The following is a 20,785-nucleotide window of genomic DNA, read 5'->3' on the forward strand; positions in this document are numbered from 1 at the left end:
AAATAAAAACAAAATTTTAAATAAAATATTTATTAATATTTCTTAATGATTAATTATTAACAAGTTAATATTTATCAATAATGTTTAAAATAAAATATAAAAATATATTTGGAAATTAATTTAAATAACAATAAAGAGTGGATTTTCCAGGAGTTGAGAGTTGCATTAAGTCAGGGATGGGAACAGGTTTCCAAATTCCAGGTTGAATTTTGGAAGTCTACTAAAGACAAGTTTACAACTGCATTTAAGTGAAATGCATGCTGTGAGAGTCCAACCAGTAAATAATTAAAATGGGGGGGAAAAAACAAAGCTAAGAGAAATTTAATTCTACCATATCCTGGTCAGCAAGTCTGAACTTTCCTGTTCCCATGAACTGAGAGAAAGTTTCTAATCTAGTCTGAAGTTCACATCTTCTGTAACAGTATTTACAAATAGAAAAGAGGAACCTATTCCTCAAAAAAACCATCATCAGTACCAGTGACTCTGACTGTCTAAAGGTATCTGTGATCTAAGCAAATATAAACACTGCCAGACTTGATTTCCCTGCTTAATCAACAGTAAATGAGTCACTGATACCAAACAGAGCAGCATTTAAACACTTAACACTTCTTCCACCAACAGGAGACTTAAATCTCTTTTTTTTTTTTTTTTTTTTTTTTTTTAACTGGCTAATCACACAGGTTTAATCTCTTCAAATAAAGCTTTGAAAATTCGAAATCAGAAAATTGGAATTATAGAATATGGTAATTGAGGAAATTTCCCAATGACACTGTAAAAAAGGTTTAAGTATCTACCTACTTACACACAGGACCAAATGAAAGTTACTGAGCAGGAAAGTGAACAAAAACATACTCAATTTTTAATTAAGGTTTTGTGAGGTGGAGGGAGTAGTTTCCTTTAAAAGAAAGGAACTAAAGTCCTAAAACAATGGCAAAATTGAGCCTTAGGCAGCTAAATAATTACACTCAGTTTTCAAGGCTCAGTCCTCTGTCTATAAAGCAAACTGCTGTGTACTTAGGGCTGAAAAAAAACCCAACAACCATAAAACCCACTTTGTGGACATTTAAGTTTAGGTCTTCATGAGACATTTCTTTAACTTAAATAGAAGAATATTACATTTAATGCTTTCCATATAAAGAGCACCAGCACTGCCTGACAAACCAGGTACTTTGCTTGCAGGAACCAAAGGTCAGCCCGTTGGCTGCATCTGATAAACTCTAAAGCAATCCAGGAGCCTTGCTCCTTCTAGGAGTCCGGAAGCACCAGACAAACTGATTTGCTCCTTCCTGTTTCAGAAAATTAAAAATCTCACTTATACTCAGAGGAGTCAAAAAACCTCCAACAAAAAGGTCCTGCAAAGTACTTAACCAAAGCCAGAAGCTTGTCAGCCTCAGTGCTGGCAGGACAAGACAGAAGGAAGGAAACCCTTCTCTTGTTTGCAGCCAGAGCAGCAGCACACGAGCAGTGAACGTGCCAGGGGTGTTTCTGTACCTCTGGTGGTGAATCTGCACCTCCCCTTCAGCCAAATGTGGGCTTTTCTGGAGGACAGGCTTATGTGCCAAGCAAGGCTCAGCCAGAGGGGATACCCCAGAAGGATGCCCTCATGGTACAGGCACTGTAAATGCTGCTCAGTGGGATCACCCCACACCTGGCCCTGAAACCATCACATCCAAAAGGAAGCTGATGTAAAACTCTGCTGGGCTACACCTTTACACCACCAAGAGCTCGACCTCACTGTAAAGATTTGCAATATTTGTACAAAGGCAGTGGATTTCCCTTGAGAGCAACCCTCGGATTTAATAAAACACTGGAGACTGACTTGATTAATAGCATCTGTCTTGCAATGCATTCAAAACATACAATTTTTTGATGGTCCAATTGTGTCTCATTCTACAGAAATGCAGACTGACCAGTTCATCTTAATCTTTAGTTGGTTTTATCACCTCCTGTCACTATCACCTTTGATAAAGCTAGTATCAGGCAGTTATAAGGACTTTTGTTAAATAATCACGTTTCTTTCACTAGACCTGGCACCTAATCAGCCCAACCAACATGGAAATCACAGTATTTACTCTCTGGTTGGAATTTGAGTAAAAATTCCCATCATTCAGCTACAATTCTCACATTAAACCCCACTGGATTATGTGAATCACAAAAACCTGTAGATCATTTTTCACAAGTAGAGTTTGTGTGTTGTCATGGCTCTCTGGAAATGGGAAGGGACAGCCAGAAGCCACACACAGCCCCAGTTGGTATTTCACAACTTCCTGAAGAGCTGAACGAAGTTTTACAAGTGATACCTGTGCAACAGACTGGACTGTATTCAGTAGGTTCATATTTTGCTGTAAAGAAATGTGGATAAGCAAGGACCAAGAGGAAACATGAACATTACAGATTCCTTATCTCATTTTCCCACAAATCAGGGATGTACTGAGTCAAAAGGAGAGATTCAGTGAAAATGTGCATCACATCTCACTCCTGCAAACCTTTCTTAACCATCCTTGCCCAATTACTTGTAGCCATAATTAATCACCTAAAATCCATCTAAATCAAACTAACATCTACACCTGCCTTTTATTTTAAATGTCTCTTTTTAAAAGAGTGGAGAGGTATGGAAAGCTGGTTTAACAAGCACACTGAACCCATTGTTTATGGCCTCTATAAACATGGCTTAGTAAGAATTACTGACTTAATCAGAGAGAACTTATCTCCTGGTGAAAAGAGCACTTTAAATTTCAGAAATGGCACCTTTACTGTGAAAATCTCTTAACTTTTCAAACAAACTCCGGGGGGCCTTAAACACCAGGTCCGTAAATAAGCGCAGTCCGGGTGCCTGCCCCGCTCACAGGCAGCCAAACACTCGAGTCATTTAAAGGTTTTATGTGGAAGTTCACAAAAACACAGAAACCATATTCTAATAGAAGAATTAAGGGCTGCTCCTCCATCCCACTCTAGAAGCAATATTCATCCATAACAATAACACCAGTTCACACTAAATGCTATTTTATCAGCACTGGCTACCCTTGACAGGTTCTGCATTTTCTGCCATAAAGGAACCCCAAGTTCAACTTCTTTCAGGTGAACAATTTTATTGAATAGTTTAATTTAAAACAAAACAAAAAACCCCTCCATAACCATCAAACACCAGCACCCCCTGCCTTTCCTCCCACAAACCAGTTTTGCGTAACTTCACGGCCAAATTGCTGCCAAAACATAAACCAAGTCGATCATGAGGTTTTATAACCAGATACAAACGTGATCAGCATCTTAAAAAATGTTGTAACAGTAAAAGGGTAACATACCTTCCACCAATTCTTTTAGAAAGGCAAGAACTAACATTCTAGCTAGCCTGTGCACTAGGTTTGAAATTGTTAAGAAAGTATGATTCACAACAAGTCTAAAATCCATTTGCTTAATGACTTGTCTCTACTGAATTAATAGTTTCCATTTATTTTCTTAAGGAAAACACCACATCACTGCAGACAACAATGTGTCAATCTGGCTGCCAGAAGCAGGAAAGGCAGCGGATATAAAATTTTATTATTTCATGCCCCAAGAGCAGCCAGAAGGACTTAATGAAATCACGGCCAGATTTACAATCTGAAATGGCTATTCAGCAGACAGCTCTGCTTAAGCGGGATGTGCCCCCTGACCCCGGGGCCCTTTGATCCGGGCACAGCAGGTGGGCTGCCCCCCCAGCCCATCTCCCACCCTTCCGCCCGGGCACCCCGAGCCTCTACAGGTGATTCCCCAGATCCTTATCACAAGCAGCTGTTGCCAACTGAGTGACAAACAGCACCCGTGCTGTGGCACACGAGAAAAACCTCTCTGCTTCTGGGGAAGCCTGCTTGGTACTGCAGGGCTTGGCCTCTGCAAACTCAGCCTCAAACATCCCCCAGAATCCCTTATTAAAACATGATTCTTTTTTCCATTTTCCCAATAACTGGATAAAAGACAATTCCTTAAGTAATCTGCCATATTTTTAAATGCATTTTCATCAACACTCCTGAAACCACGTACAGCATATCGGGAATATTTGTGAGTGGCTAAACTGCATTTAGGGGTCTAAGGCCTGGATTTAAGTTAATCTATAGTCCTTCATAAAAATCCAATGGAAAAGCTGCACTGCCTCAGTTACAGGTAGAAAAAACATTGATTTACTAAGTATAAATGGGTGGAAAAAGCTGATTACTGCTTCTCACCCCAATCAAAAATATAATTAACAATTAACAGTACCAGTGGCAGATGCCAGTGGTCAATGAACTCTCAGGGTGTGCTCTGGGAAGGGGAGCCCAGGCAGGGTCAGGGCCTGTCTCAGAACCCGTGCTCAGGGTTCGTTAGCTCAGACTCAGTGCATGCTAATTGGGCTATGGTCACACTGGATCCCGAGCAGGGCATCCTCACCCCCAGCAGGAGAAGGGGAATGTGCCAACAAGTGCTCCCCAAATGGGGGTTCTGAGGGCTCCAGCCCCACTCCCCTGGCTGCACAGGAGACACTAACACCAGGTGAGATCAGCCACCGTGTCCTACCATGTGTCACACAAAAGGAATGTCACTGAGTGCTTCTTTCCTCACATGAACATTTTTACTGATGCCAGCTTGAAGTACAATAAAAATCTGCTCACACAGCTTTTATTATATACACCAGTGTCCTCTTTCCTTAGGAAAAAGGTTAGAAGAGCATTCTGAAATCCAATGTGCAGTTTCACACAAATTCATCCTGGACAATCCTGCAAGAATTACAGTTCTGAAGTCCCAGAAAAAGTTCTTGAATAACTGGAATATTAATAAAAAAAATATAAGAAATACTTTTCCAATCACTAATTCTAACTCTAAATGCTGGCTGTGTGCCCCAGGCAGAGCAGGAAAGGGGGGATGTTCTCCTAAGTGGATCCCGGCACGCTGGAGTCGGCTGCCAGAGCTCCACATCTCAGAGCCCAGCACAACCATCCCCAGCAGTCAATCAAAACCACATGTGCCCGAATTCCAGCAGGGAGCTCCTAGGTCAAGGGCATTCCCCCTCCATCAGCACCATCACACTGATAACCTTCCTACACAAACAGTTACAGAAACAATCGCTTTCTCTGACAAAATGGAAAAGGCTGTGGATAAGTTTGACACAGCTTCCGACACAAAGGGCAATTTTATATAATCTGAAGACTAAAACAGCCTACAGTGCACAGGCAGAAAATAAGATAGTGAAAGGGGTGTGTTCTTTTGATAGTTTCATTTTCCTATCTCATTATTTATCACTACTAAGTACTTATCTTCATCTAATATGAATTCAATTAGTTCCATAAGCATGTTCCATTATTCATGTGATAGCTCCAGCCTTGCTTATCCAACAGCTTATAAACTTTTAGCCTTCTTTGAAGTCACTTTATGGATTGCTAAATGGAAATCTTATAAAGAATGACTAACTAGGTGATGATAGAAAAGCTGAAAAATAAGAGCACAAAACACAGCTCTGTATTTTCTACCAAGGTTTTCCCCCATAAATCAGTTGGAGCCCTCTGACCTATAACAGGAGATTATCTTATCTCACTGGAGAACATTTCAGTCACAGCAAATTAGATTTAACAGTCAATGGATAGGCTTGATATTTTAATCATAAGAAAAATTTGTCATTTTCCATTAAAATAACTGTTCCTTCTACAGAGCCCCTGTGGAACACGGGAAACTGCAAACTAACTTTAAGGTGAACAAACAGTTCAGGAAAGATCTGTTGAGCTGAGAGAGGCTGGATTTTGTTTAAAATCACCAACACTTCTGCTTCTTCCAGAGCCCCCATTCCAACACTGGGACACCAAAACCCACAGAAACAAGAGTAGATGTAGAAAATATTTGTTTCCTATATCCCAAATCTCATCTTGCCTTCACAGCACAACTTTCCCTGGGCAAGGTGAGGTTGCCAGTAAAGCTGACACAAGGAGGACAAATCCAAGCATGGGAGCTGCTGGGGCAGAGCCTGAGCCCAGACCTGCAGCACTCCTTGGGCTCCCACCAGGGCAGGGTCCACCTGCAGCCTCAGCTCAGATCCTGACACTCGAACCTGTGCATCAACAGAACACTTTTCAAGTCCTGCTTGTGAAATTTCACCATTTGGAGAAAAAGGAATACTGAATAATGGCAGTTTGTAGTTCTAGCTTATAAAATTATTTTGATATGGAAAAGAGAGTGTATTTTTAAACAAATACAACTGCCAGATCAAGAGAAAAGGAATTGCTGTTGCAACAACGTTACTCTAAACAAAAAAGCACACAACTTTTCATATGAAGGAAGTGCAAATAGAATGAACATTCAATGCCACAAGCAAGAGGCAACCTAGGAAGTCCAGCTCATGTGACAAATGTCACCTTTCCCTTGCCCAGAGCACAGAAATTCTGCAGCCCTTGCCACCAGACAGATCCAGCAGCCACTGTGGAATTTTATGTTATTTTTCAATGGAAAAAGCAGAGTTAGCTGCAAGATGCAGTTCTGTCTGTATTCAATTTGTCTATAAGTGCAGAGAAAAAGAGTTTGGTTTATTTATCTAATTTATTTGATAAGACACTTTGAATAACTGTACTTTGCCAAAGTGTGTCTGTGTTCCAGAATCTCTGGCTATTCAAAAGCCAGACTGGATTTAGTACTAAACAGATTTTTTCACAAGTTACTAAAATGGATGAAAATTGGCTTCTCCAAGAACAACTCCTTTTTTTGAGTTTTTACAGATGGAGTTTGGAAGGCCCACAGAGCCCTGCAGTCTGAAACACGGAGACAAAGGAAGAGGCAATGGATTTATGGAGCAAGGCAGGAGTGAGATATCACACAAAGCAACTCCAAGGTGTAATTATTAATTTTGTTTCCTATATCCATTCCCAGGCCAAGCACAGTGCTCATTGTGAGCACAAATATCTGTGAAAGCTGCCAAGTGTGTGTATGAAGATAGTCTCCCATCCTCTACCAGCTCTCTCCCATCTTTTACAGATTTCACAATAATCACACCTATGATTGCCTGGGATGGATATGGGGCAGAAAGTTTCTTGATCAGTATAAAAAATCCATTTCTTCCTAGATATTCCCTCACTCCTGTCTGTGCAGTATCCAAGGGTGATTATGAGGAGCTCCTTGAACAGAAGCATATGATGTGCAAACAAATGTATGTGTTGACTTTTAAACTAATTGGTTATTCACAAACACATTGTACCGCAATTCTTTACTTGGTTTAGCAGTATAAAGGGCATAAAAAGTCATCTGCAGCCAGGATGGTAAGGAGAAGAAAAAAGACATCCTGTACATTTAATCTATCTTTTCATGAAAAACTGAATTCTAAAATTAGCTCCCATTAATGCTGGGAAAAGGGGAATATTACACAGCACACACAAACACATAGGGCATCATTATTACACACATTTCTCCTAGTGAAAGAATATTTATCAATATTTCCAGAAATTAAACATTTTTATGGACAATACAAGAACAATTCCTCTATGTGATGCAAACCCTGGCTGTCTAAACAGTTCTGCACCCTGAACACGAAGGCCCCACTTCCAACCACAGGATCTAAACCAGGGACACAGGTCCATTAATGTCCAGGGGCATGTGCAGACCCAGCTCTCCAGCCCTGCCCCAAGGAGGGGCTCCCAGGGCAGGAATGCCTCTTCCCAACTGGAGCACTCCTTGGGAAGGGGCACAATCAGGAAGGATGAGGATTTCAGAGGTACCTTAAGCCAGTATCTTTTGTTGTCCCCCACATATTTTTGAGGAAAGTCACCCACTGTTTCACCAGTGCTGGAAGCAAAAGCAAATGTGCTATTTCCACTTTTAGAGTTTTTTAAAAAAAGTCACATGAATTACTGGGAATTGTTTATAGGAGAAGCTTTCTGTGAGGGCTGGTGCTCTGCCAGCTTTGTGTTAACATTAACTGCAAGTTCCTTCTTTTCAGATCTTTTGAACATTAAAAAAATTACAATCTGTCTGCAAAAGCCTAAAAGAGAACTGTAACTGTCAACATTGTGGTTTAATATCGACTCTGCCTTTGTGCCTGAGTCCAAGCAAGGCACTGAACTGATTAAATGAAGCCCCAGGGTGGGGAGGGGAGCACGATGTGAGTTTGTCACCGCCGAGCTGTGAACGGGAAGTCTGCCCAAGGAGCTCAGGGGAGCAAATAAGGCTCCTGAAGATTCAACATTATCATGTATGCCTCACGCGAGCCACTCACTCACTCCCAGCACTCCCAAATTAACAGGATTATTTCATTTTTAAGCATATGAATGAATGTGTAATTGCTTACAGTCTGGCTCTAAATCATAGCACTGTATATAGTTTCAGAAATGGTGAGAGAGACTTACCTCCATCAAACTTAGGTGTATTCCAATGAGGTAGGGCATGGGGGCACTGTGGAGAGGAAAAGAAACACAGCTTTACATCCTTGTAACACTGAATAACACACATGACTTATAAAATTAGCTGCAGGAGAACACTGGGATACTGGATGAGATTTTGCTTTAAAAGTAACAGATACATATATACAAACAAATCACGTGTGAACAAAGTCTTAGTCCATATTTGAAAGACCTTCATTAGTATGCCATAACCTCTTACTCCTATAAGACTTCACTTTTTCTTGACATCATAATTTTTAAGTGACTAATTTTAGGCAGGTACCTAAGGACAGCTATTAAACATATCCCTAACACTGGGGTCTTTTGTTAGAACGCCAAACAAAATGTGTTATTGCAATTTTAAAAACATACCCAGACTTTTCCAGTAGTGTTCTTTCAAAAACTGCACCCTCTCATAGTGTCAAGTGATAATTTAATGTATCACCCAGTTGCTGTATCACCACCTACAAGTTTTGAATTCTTTGAATGAGTCCAAACATTTTTTTGTTAATCTTGACATATTTTCATTTGTAAAAGAAAACACAAAAAATACTTTTGAAGATCCCGATAAGCTCCAGAGTTCCTGGGACATCCACTGATACCAATATTCCCCTCAGAACACAAACTGCAATACCCCAGAGGCTCTTGGGCCAGGTTTTAGCCCCAGACAGAGGCGTGGCACCTTTGTTAGCCCACAGAACGCCAGTGTTTAAGAGATGGCTGATCTTCTCCATGTCCCTTCCTGGCATGAGCAAAGCCCCAGAAGGACCTGCCCCCAGCAGAGCCCCGGATGGGAGCTGCCTCTCGCTGTCCAGGATTTCCAATACCGAGCTGCAGCCTCCCCCTCGCAATCAGAGCCATCAGCGAGGCTGCCAGAGCTGCTAATTGCAAATATGGCACATCCTGCCTGCGAAACGCAGCGCACACAGACAGACACAACTTCTAAAATAGAGCCTCAGCTCGCTTTGGATACAGAAGCTCAAAGAGCTCATTTTCAATTTCAGTTGAAAAAATGAGAGAAATGTCACTGTACGGCCTTGGATTAAAATATCTCCCATATTGCTGCTCTAAGCTGGTGCCTACTGCTCAGTAAGAGCAGTACAGTGCTGAAAAAGCTCCTGAGACACCAGGCCAGCAAAAATCCCTGCTTCTCCTTTTTCTGAGAAATACCTTAGAAATATATTTACTGATAAGTATATTAATATTTATGTTGCTTATTAATACACCCCCTCAATTTGCCAGTCTGTAGGATGCTCTACCGAGGTGGAGCCCCTGCAGTAGATATTCTATGTGAAACCATTTTTTTCCCTTTCTGAAAAAGGAACACAGCTTCCACAACCCCTTCCCAGTCCACTGGCAGAACACTCCAGCACTTTGTCCCACGTCACTGCAATAAGTGCACCCCCACAACCCCTTGGGACAGAGCCCAGAGGGGCTGCCACAGCACAGAATTATCCCAAACCTTCTGTTTCCTGGGAATCCCACAGGTGGCAACCAGAGCACCCACCCAAGCCCCCGGGCGGGTGTGACTGCTGCCCAGGACCCTCGCCCACAACACATGAGGGCTGCTCAGCTGAGCGCTGCTTCGTCATGGACACGTCTGATTTGTGACAAATGCCATCTCTGCAGCTCCAGGAGCAAGAGAGCAGCCTGGAATTCCATACAGAGGGAATGAAGCAGTGCCTCGGCCGTGGCTGCACGGCGGCCCCGAGCCGGGCTGCACTGCTCCGGCCCCTCCGCTGCCACCGCCACCAATGTGGTTCCAATTAAGGACTTCCAGCAACGCCACAGCTTCAATCCCCACCGTACAAAGTCGGAACCTCGGCAGGAAGCCTTAAGCCTGCAAATGTCTCATCTTGTGGAACCTTGGCTAATGTAATGAAAGGAAGCAGGAAGAGTGCAGTATTCCTGAAAACCAGCCATTTATTAACATCTCCAAAAGTAGGAAGAAAAGATACGGCCCAAGACACATGGATCAGCTTTGGATGCAAAGGCTCATCTTTTCAATTCTGAAGTGACAAACATTGTAGCACAATACAGCACATAAAATAATTACAGGGTCAGCATAAATAACCTCAATAAAATGTAATTCTGGTAAAGAGCATAAATATTTCCAATAAAATCTACCAGAGAGGTTCTATTCTTCCATCATCACTCATCAATATGACTGAATAGGAAACACACCTAGAAGTAAATGCCCAAAGTTCATGTCAGGCTTCATAAATTGCTTTTATCACCATTTCTTTTGACCATGAGTTAATCACTGGCCATTATTTAAGTAGACCTTCAGCATCCTGTGCAGGGGAATGTGGTGTGTCCCCCCTTCCCCACCCAGGGCACACTGAAACAGTCCTTCCTCAGTGCAATTCAGGTCCCGAGACATGGAACACTCCAGCAGTTTTTAATATTTTATCAGGGTAGGTTTGTACTTGCAAGACTTCCAAGTGAAGTTCAGCAAGACACATCCCTTGCATAAAGGGCAGAAACACTCGGCACAACCTTTAATCCTTCTGGGAGCCCTGGCAGATTAAAGACTGCCCTTCAGAGCAGGCCTTCCCCACTGCTTGACACTTCATCAGTCCTGGGGCTTCTTACAGCCGCAACTACTAATTACTCAAAGTTGTTTGCTGGCAGCCAATAGCCATTAAGTGCAAAATTAAGAAGTATCAGTTTCTACCACATGTATTTACTGCTCAAACAAAGTGCCTGCGTGAGCCTTTTGGAACAAAGAGAGGGGTCATTACTCCTCTTGTGCTATGCTGGCTCCCAAGGCAATCAGCCTTATTTATAATCAAATGAGTTATATAGGTAAATATCAAATCATTAAAGTAGCAAGGCATAAGCATGAATATGGATTTTGGGGACATAATGGCTATATATTACCCATTTATTACAGTTGCATTTTTACAATTTCTTTAATTCGTTTTCTTAGGCAAACTAGAGACCTCTTAATTATGCTCCCAAGAGGTGGGCAACTACTAATTGGAAGAGAAGCAGGTGAAATAGAGGGACATTTCTTCTTAAGTGAAAAAAGCCCAGCCTTAAAAAATACTACAATTCACCAGGAAAGTAATGCAAAAGCCCAAGGATCTCCAAAAAGCTTCTATCTGCAGCTACATGGAAATTTCACCATTTTGCTTCATTGTTCCAGGAAAATGGATGAGAGCACATTTAGCACATTCATCTCTTGCTCTACAAACATTGACTGAACGAGTGGCTGTCTCCCACCACTGGTACTTCCCTCTCCAGGGCAGATGCCTGATCTCTCTTCAGATTCCTCATTGAAATGCAACAGAATTCCACCCAAAATTTATTGGGGTAATTGATGCAAATTAGAAACTTGACTGCATAAATTGGACCAATGCAGAGAAGGCACAGCTCCGAGAGCAGGAGAGCAGCTACAAGAGGCTTTAGTGAGTGCCCAGGTGTGCCAGGCTCAATGGCAATGCCCACCAAGAGCTCCCTGGGCAGGAATCTTTGTTTCCCAGCAGCAGGAGGACTCCAGCTCTGCCTCCACCTACTCGAGGAGCACATTGATTATAAGCAGATTTAGAAAACAGGAGAAAGGGGGTTGAAAAATCTCCTGGAGAAAGGGCAAACTGCCCCAAGAGAAGTGTTTGTTCAGCAGCTGTGCCAGGGTGCTCTCAGAATTTATTCATGTTGGCTGCTAAGCTGTCTGTCTGATAGAAAAGACTGTTTTAATCACCCTACAAAATGTACTGTTTCTTCTGGTGACAAAGCTGTGGGGCTCAGCACACACTCAGCCGTGTCCCAGCTCAGCAAAGCCGGGCTTTTCTAAGGGCTCATTTTAAACACAGACACTGAGAGCAAGAAGGGAGCAAACAGACAAAGTGAGAGTGGTTATACGGCACACAGAAAACTAAGTGGGAAAAGTAGTGAGGAAAATTGATACACTGCTTCCTTCACGTCACCAAATGTTTAAATTTCCAATAAAATAGATGGACAAAATCTGACCGAATTCAAATATTTGTATGTGCCTGACTATCAGTGCTTGGTGGCAGCACCTCACTAACCAGGACTTCTGGCACCTGCTGGCATGTGCTCTAAACAAACAAAACCAAACCAAATAACCCCAAACCAGCCTCCAGCAGTGCAGCTGTGCTTCTCTGTGTTCAAAGGAACAAGCAATTGTGCATTAAGGTATGGAATCTAATCACAGTATTTTAGTCTCCTGCACCCAAAATGTTTCCCTGGGCTGAAAATACATTAAAGAGTGGAGCTTAATTAAAAAATAAAAATACAAGATATCTCTCTTCCCCTTGCTTCCCCTCCTGTCCCTTTGTCCTCAATAATCTACATGACAGGATGAGATGGCTGAAGGAGGATCCACCAGCAGCACTGAGTCAGCATCCCCACTACAGGGCAAGACCATTGAGAACAAACATTTGGGAGACACATTTCAGCATTTTCAGCTCTGAGGGAAGGTACAGCAGTGAGGAATGCAGGGGAACAGAAATATTAAGTTTAAGAAAACCTTTTCAAGAATGAAATGGAAAGCAAAAGGCAAATAATCACAGGTGGAATATTTTTTTTAAAAAAAACTTGCAAGGATCTCGAGTGACACAGTCTATCCATCCTTCTGTGAGTTTCAAAAGAGCAGGAGAAGATTCAAAACATCACAACACATCAGTAAATGAGCACAGTCAACTGAATGAACAAGATACTCTGTATTCATGAGAACTGAAGAATTCTCATTGCTTCAAGTTTTGTTCCCATTTCAGCTCTCTAAAATTCTTACGTCATATTTGCAAAAGAAATAACCAGGTAATAATTAAAATTAAATGGAACTCTTCTATTTTAAATAATCTCAGGTCATTTCCCTTTAGAGACAGACACCAGGAAGCAAAAATACTGCCTTAAAGCAGGGAGCTGATTGCTGAGTCCTCCCAGGCAAAAATGACATCTCCAAGTTCACATGGTTACAAAATAGACGGTGGACTCTATTTCGGGAAATATTTTATGGCACATAAATTGTTGCTAAACTGACTTAAACAATGATAGAGTGTGTAGCTACCTCTCCAATTAAAGTTCTGGCTGGGTAAGGAAATCAGGTGTTGCATTTGTGAGCTGCCTAACAGCTGTACATTTTGAAATGACTCTGCACACAGCCTGGCTCCCTCCTGGCCACTGAAGAATCCCCTCAGTGATGCTCAGTGACTCCTGCCTTTCTCTCTGCCTCCCTCTGGGCGGCCCGTCCCTGCATTTGTCAGGAAGTCCATGAATAACTGATCTCCTTGGAGCAGCAGGTACCTGAGGGGAGCTGGGGCAGCCTCTCCAAGTGTTAATTACACATGAGAAGCCCATTATCCAGGGAAAGGCACCTGCTGGCACTGCAAATGATTGGGACCTGCCCTCCCTGCACTGAAGGCTCATTTCCACAGGAGATAACTCTTTACATTTCGCTCCCCCTTCCCCGACACAGGCACACACAACATTTAAATCAGCTGCACGGGAGCAAACTTCTTTTAAAGCTGCACAATTTGTTTCCAAGCCCTCACTCACTGCTGGTTATCCAGCTGGATCCCCAGGAGCAGCTGCAGCAGGAGAGGGCTTCAGACTCACTCTAAGACACATGCCCGGTGCTGTGGGTGCGAGGGACAGGTCCCCAGCTCCAGAACACTCACAGGTAATGCACACACAGAGATGGCCTTACCAGCAGTAGTCCAGGAGATGTGGGGGCAGGACAGGAATGTAAACGTGCTGCCAGAACATCGGGTAGAGCATGGCTGCAGACCCATGGATGCAGGCAGTTAACTGAAAAACACAGAGAAACCGCAGCATAAATGAGACAAACCCCAAGCTTCAAATGGTAAACATGAAGGCAAGAAAGTAAAGAATCATTTCTGCTTTCCTATTAATGCTTTATTAGAAAATACACAGCACTGCTGGCAAAAACAAGGGTCTCAGGGGGAGCAGGAGTGGCTGCCTGACTTTGTGAACAGCTGAGAACGTGATTCACTCAACAAACCTAACCCGCAAAAAACACCCAGAGTTGTATAAAGCAACAGAAACATGGAAACAAAAACACAAAAGGAACTAAGAAATAGTAATGGCAAATCTCCCAAACCTGGAAATTACCATCCATAAAATATCATAAAACTGTTCTGAAATTATAATACCAACTGAAAAAAACGTGGCATGCATTTCTTAAAAACACAGTACGCTAAACTCAGTGATTAAATCTTGATGCTTTAAAAGGGAATTTTATCTAATTTCCCTTCACCTAATCATCTGATCCATTGATTTCTCAGTTATATTGTTAAAAACTCATGCAGAAGAGTTTTAGTGTGACAGGTACTGAAACAGCAAAGGCCAGTGAAGCCATGGGGAGAATCCTCACTGAGGAAATTACTGCTCTCAATCCTACTTCAAACAATAATTATGAATTTGGAAAAGAAGATAAGCAGGATATTTGTCACATTCACCAAGGATATTAATATTGAGCAGGTGGTAATGCTCAATAAGCCAATCTCAGCAAAAGCTATAGGCAAAATACTGTAAGAAAAGGATATGAGCACACACGCTTGGGGAAATAAAATGGATAAATACAAGCACTCACACAGAGACACATCCAAGGCAGACTCAGAGGTGACAGGGATGAGTCACATCCACCCTGCCTGTGTTCAGGTTTGGTGTCCTTTAATCTCCAGGGACACCCAGCACAAGCACTTCACTTGTGAGAGATGATTTGAACACAACTCTCAACAAATCTCACCAGTTCTCGGAAGGCAGAAGGAAACTGAGCATTTAATGCCTTCTGGCCAGGGGGAAGGAGGGAGAATGCTGCTTACAAGTCCTGAGGAGACAAGCTAAGGGACTGAGGGCCCTGCATGACCTGAAGATCAAACTAAGCAAAGACAAATCATGACATTAATTCTAGCACAGGTGGGTATCAAACTGTTCATAGGTTGTTCGAACTCCTCACCCTCAGAGCCCCGAGGCCCATCAGACCCCAGCCAGGGAGTAAGAGGTTGTGTCAGAGCTCCCGGTGCCGTGGCAGAAGTGGCATGGGAAGCTCTGCTCCAGGATCAAAGCAGTATCCGTGCCACAATGGGATTCTTTGCTTTGTGCTAAAACTCCAAAAATCACAGAAAAATCAAGCAAAGAAATCCATCTCAGTATGATGGAGCCAGACAGAAACATCCCTGAAATCCCCAAGTTTAAGTCATTTCAGAGCTTCATGTAAGACATCTTATAAAGAGAGCCAGGTGCTGCTGTCCCGCCCCCCGCCAGGAAACACCTTGGGGTGCCTTGGGCTGCAAGGTCTGAAGGAAAAGAGAATTCTGGATTCAAGGAGGGCTCTGGTTTCATTTCTGCAGCAGCATGCTCCCACCAGCAGGTGAGCTTCTGCCAGGTACAGGGGATTTATCATTTTGGTTCATATCTTTGGCTTTTCTTGAGGAGTTAGATCACAGAATACGTAAAAAAATTTAACAGGAATAACATTTTGAGAAATGTTTTAACATTTGAGAAATTATCTGCATTTCCATTTGTAGAGAAGAAGAACAAAATCCAAGCAAACAGCTATAATTTCTCCATGGGTTCAGTCCACATGGTTTATAAAATAACTAACAAACATAGTTTCATTCAATTACCCCTAAAACTTATTGAACTTAAGCATCTAAGGATATTTAAAATCAAAATTTGAATTTGAGACCATGTATTACAGCACAGAATTCATTCCACCATAAAAGACTTTCTACCCAGGGTGATTTCATTTTCTCTCTCTTACCTGGTATTAAATTCAAGCCCTAAGTGTGAAGTGTGTCTCCCATCGCTAACAGAAATGAACTGCAAACAGGTCCCTTCCACTTTGGTGTTAAAAAGCTAAAAGCTTCAAACAAAGGCAGCAGTCCCTGAGCAGCCCCCCAGGCTGGCTGCACACAGGGAATGGGGGTTTGGTTCCTTTCCAGGGACAAGGTCTTGGCACTGCCAAGCACAGGCTGAGAGCAGAGAATGTTCCTGGGCTGGAACGGCGAGCGGCAACCGCTGGCTCTGGCCCAGCTCCTCAAACCTGCCTTACACTGTCACTCCAATCTGCCAGCAGTTTATAGAGAAACTTGTAAGCTAAGAACACACAGTATGAATACCCCTCCCTCCCAAGAACCAGACGTGCTTTTATCTTGGACAGAGGCAAAAGGAAGAGAAATAGCAGAAAGAGAGGAAAAAAACCCAGCCCCACTAGTGAACTGGCTCATTAAGGAAAGCACAGTGACAGGTAAGTAATTCCTCTTTCCAGGCTCTGTCACAAAGGGAGAGATTAAACCAACCAACCACACAACCTCTGAAATGCTTTGGGCAGCCCTTCTCTTTTTCCCTCCTCTCTGATCATTTACTGTTCTTTTCATTCTGCAGGTTGCTGAAATAAACACCTCTCCTTCATTTCATTCCGTTACCAGACCTGGATGGAATTTTCCTTATTTTAGTAGTGAGGACACATGTGTCAGATAGAGAAGTTAAGATTTTACGAGTTTTCTATGGTATTAAACTTTATAATACTTAAATGCTTTCAGTTATATGTGGGATTGATTGTAAACATTATTAATAATTGTTATTAGGTACCAGAGGCTATTATAATTCTCCTTTTCCTTACCTTTCAAATTTATATTGTAATAGTTATACTGGGATTACGTCTGAGGTCTTACTCCTCTCATTTCTCTGCCCTGTGCTGCCAGACCATCCTTATGAGGGTTTGTGGACATCACTGCAGCCTTGCAGAGCACTCACAGTGCCATGGAGCAGTTTGAAACCCAAGCACCAAGCAGGTCTGGTCATACAGCCAGACACCAGTTAGAGCCCCAGGAAATGGAAATGGCAGCTGTACTTCAGCCAGGACTGCTCGAGTGCTCAGCCCACAGCACTAGAAACCAAAATTAGTTAAACCATCTTCAGCACTCACAAAGGAAAGCAATCAATAGCCATTTACAGAGCAAACATGATGACCATAGAGCATTTGCTTTCATAAAGAAAATCACAATCTTATTGACTGCTAAACCTTGAAATGCATAACACAAAACTTTGAACTGAATCGAGCCCTGTGTTTGTTTTGATCTCCAGCCATTTTTAGAAGAGAGTACTCGAGAATATTCAGCAGCTTTCATCTCTCAGACACTTGATGGAGCCTAAGGAGCATTAAGACTAAACCTTATCAAACACAACTACAAAACTGTGCATTGTCAATGTACTTCAGCCCACTCCTCTGGTCCATCCAGAAGAGGTCACTGGAACATCCATTTGACATTGACATTTATCTTTTTTTTTTCCTGTCAAGTAAATTCTGAATAAAGGACTTCACTATGGCATGAGTCTTTGAACATTTGTGTACCAAACAGCCACAAAAATCCCTGCATCCAAAAAATTCTTTTGAATGTTGGGGGCAAACAGAAGTTCCACAAAATCCTCACATAAGGCACAGAACTGAGCTGGGGCTGCATAAGTGAGGTTGAAAGACAGACCTGGAGATAACCAGTTAATTTCCTACATATGACTGTAATTAAAAAAAAAAAAAATTAAACACTGTGAATAAAATAAATTCTTGTGCATTTTACTTACAGTGCTCAGCTTACTACAGCAAATGAGGATGCGGCGCTCGTACAGCATACTGGCGTAGAGGTGCAGCATGTTGTTCACATCAACTGCTACAAAATACTCTGTCAGATTTCTCTGGGGAGAGAGAAGAAATCATTTTTGACTCATGATATTACAAAACCAAGTGTCCTTAACAAAAAAAAAAAACAAACCACCCAAACAAAAAGCTAAACAAAAAATCCCCCAAACCCAAAGAGATTTCGTGCTTCTATTGTGCTACAGCCAGTATGTGGCTTAACAAAAGAAAGCAGGATTTCATCTTATGGCAGAGGCCTTTCCAATCACAGTATCTCTCCCCAAAGTTTTGGGGAGCTGGGTCTTGGAGTAATAAAAGTGAGGATGTTTCACACACAGATTTTTGAATACAAGATACTTCTCTGAGAAAAAAAAATGTCCTGCCACTTTTATGGAGACTTCAAAGCTGCCTGATTAAGTACCAAAAACCCACATCCCAAAACTAAAAGCAGCTCTCAGAGGCCAAGTCTAATACAGCAAATTCAGTTGTGAGTTCAGCCTGTGCTAAAACAATTCTGACTGGTGGGAACACATCTGGGCATTTCACACACACAAACCCCATTGTCTGAACCGAACCCCTCACTGCAGGCACTCGGACATCCTGGGTGGGAGACAGAAGCACTTCACTGAGGAGGCTGAGGAAGATGGAAGGGAATTCTTTCTCTGACCACTTCACTTCTTAAAACATAGAAATTAAAGGGGAGAGGTGGAGGAAAAGGTAATACCCAAAAATGCTGAATTAGGGAATTTGCTTCCGAATAGCTTCTTACAGACATGAAAGGGTTGCTATAGGATAAAGACAGCCTTATACAAAAAGCACATGTGAGAGCAAAATTAGATTAGTCATGAATTCAAGTGCAATCTTAATCATCCTTAAATAAAAAAGTGCAGAAAAGCAAAAAGCAAATATGATTTAGAAACTTAAAGAAGCTCAACAAAGCCTATTAGCACTTTTGACAGATCCAAGATACTTGGCCTGAGAAGTCTGCCAAGATGCTTCATACTGTGCAAAAATATGTTCCCCAGCTTGCCATCCAAACACAAAGAACTGAAGGAAAATTAAGCATTGTATTTGGGAGACTTTGGTACCAGTATGTAGAGGGATAAAAACTGAGCTCATTATGGTTGGCTTCAAACATGTAAAATAAAACAATCACTCAGGTCTTTGTTACAGCAGAGCTGGAGCCACAGACAGGTACAGTCAAAGGAATAAAAAAAAAGCCAACACATTTTGCCAAAAACCTATTAAACTATCATGTACTTTTTCTGTATTTCTCATCCCATCTGTGCTGATTAACATGATATTTTTGTCTAAACATAAGCTGTCTTCTCTACGGCTCTTCTTCCCCCTCTCACCCACCCTTCCACCACGCCAAAACACAGCGCGTGACGACACAATTCCTGCTAATAGTGGGAATTAAAAGAATTTTTAAGGAGCCCTGAACTCCCTTTGATGCCATTCAACGCAGGGGCACAGCAAAAGCAGCACAGAATCCCTGCATCCAGCCCGAGGACGCAGCCCTGCTCCACACGGGTCTGTTTGTGAGGAAACAGCCTCCACTGCAAGAGGAAAATAGACATGGGGACTTGGTTTGTAATTGTTCTTTCATCGAGTTTATTGTGATGACATGACACACAAATGTACCTTCAGATGGAAAGATTTATAAGGTTTCAGTCTTGTCTGCTCTCTGAGATTTGCCAAGGACACCTGGGAACCATGTGGGCTGCATGGAAATGTATTGGTACTGAGGAGATTCACGTGTTCCCTCGAAGTTGTATTTATAAGAAAGCTGTCAGCTCTGAAGCTGAAATTGGGACTTACACATGTATTTTGAAAGACATGTCTCGTAAGTGACAAAACCATGAATGAGTTAAATAAATACAAATGAAAGCGTTCCAGTTTGCAGGGTAATTGTTATGTATTTTGCTTACTAGGATTTAAACCTTTCTTGGGGCAGTAAAAAGGGGGATTTTCAGAATAGGCATCCCCACTCCTCTCAAAATTCACCAAGAGAACTACAAAACTCCCTCACACTCATTTTAAAGTTCATTACCAAATCAATCATCCATCTGATCATTTGCTATCTACTATCAATAAACACACATTGACTACACTGACTTTGGAGATTAAAAATCACCTCTTCCACCATCATCTAAAGAGGAAGATGGACCGAGTGATACAAAAATACACTAGACATCATCCCCAAGAAAATGCCATCATTTCAGCCTGTTACCTTACCTGCTATTTGTGAAACACAACAGCTAGTACCAGGAACTTCAGTCTTGCACTGTATTTCCTGCAACCAACCCCATTTATTTCTGAAGTCACTCTGCATTTACACATCTGTCACACAACTCACACCTCCTGAAGCAGGGAGTGAGTTGCTGTTACAGAAAAGTGCCCATGCTAAATGGTTCTGTGACTCATTAAACATTGATCTGATACAAAGGCAGGTAACTCCAAGAGGTTTGTTACCATTCCAAACAGAGCTCTCTGCAGCTCTCCATTCATCATCACATCCAACTTTGAAGGTTGGCACCACTAAAACTTCTGCCAATATGGGCATTAAATGCAATTCCTGGTAAGATATGTGGAATTTTTAATAAATCAGGTCAATTGATTAAAATACAGCAGACTTCTCCCCATTTAATCTCCTTCTATTATTCCCTAATTTGCTCCATCTCTACAGGAAAGCTACTTTAACAGATAGATAAAAACCTCCTAAGAAATGACACAATCCTGGGATAGCGGAAGGTGTCGCTGCCCATGGCAGGAGGTGGCACTGGATGGGCTT

General features: G+C 42.1%; 1 protein-coding gene across 4 annotated transcripts in view; it reads right to left on the minus strand.

Moving 5' to 3' along the window:
• The window catches only part of DENND1A (DENN domain containing 1A), a 153,918-nt gene that overhangs the window by 63,500 nt on the left and 69,633 nt on the right, over positions 1–20,785 (minus strand). For all 4 annotated transcript variants that reach the window (XR_015278232.1, XM_086858432.1, XM_086858434.1 and 1 more), the window contains 3 exons: positions 17,940–18,050; positions 14,041–14,141; positions 8,334–8,379 (listed from right to left, as the gene is read on the minus strand). Coding sequence is in view for 3 of the 4 variants with exons in the window: in XM_086858432.1 (XP_086714558.1) it covers positions 8,334–8,379; positions 14,041–14,141; positions 17,940–18,050 (258 nt within the window). In the remaining variant the exon portion in view is untranslated. The remainder of the gene's footprint in view (positions 1–8,333; positions 8,380–14,040; positions 14,142–17,939; positions 18,051–20,785) is intronic.

The sequence above is a fragment of the Cyanistes caeruleus genome, chromosome 20 (assembly GCF_971803275.1).
Source record: "Cyanistes caeruleus chromosome 20, bCyaCae1.hap1.1, whole genome shotgun sequence".
NCBI classification, from domain to species: Eukaryota; Metazoa; Chordata; class Aves; order Passeriformes; family Paridae; genus Cyanistes; species Cyanistes caeruleus.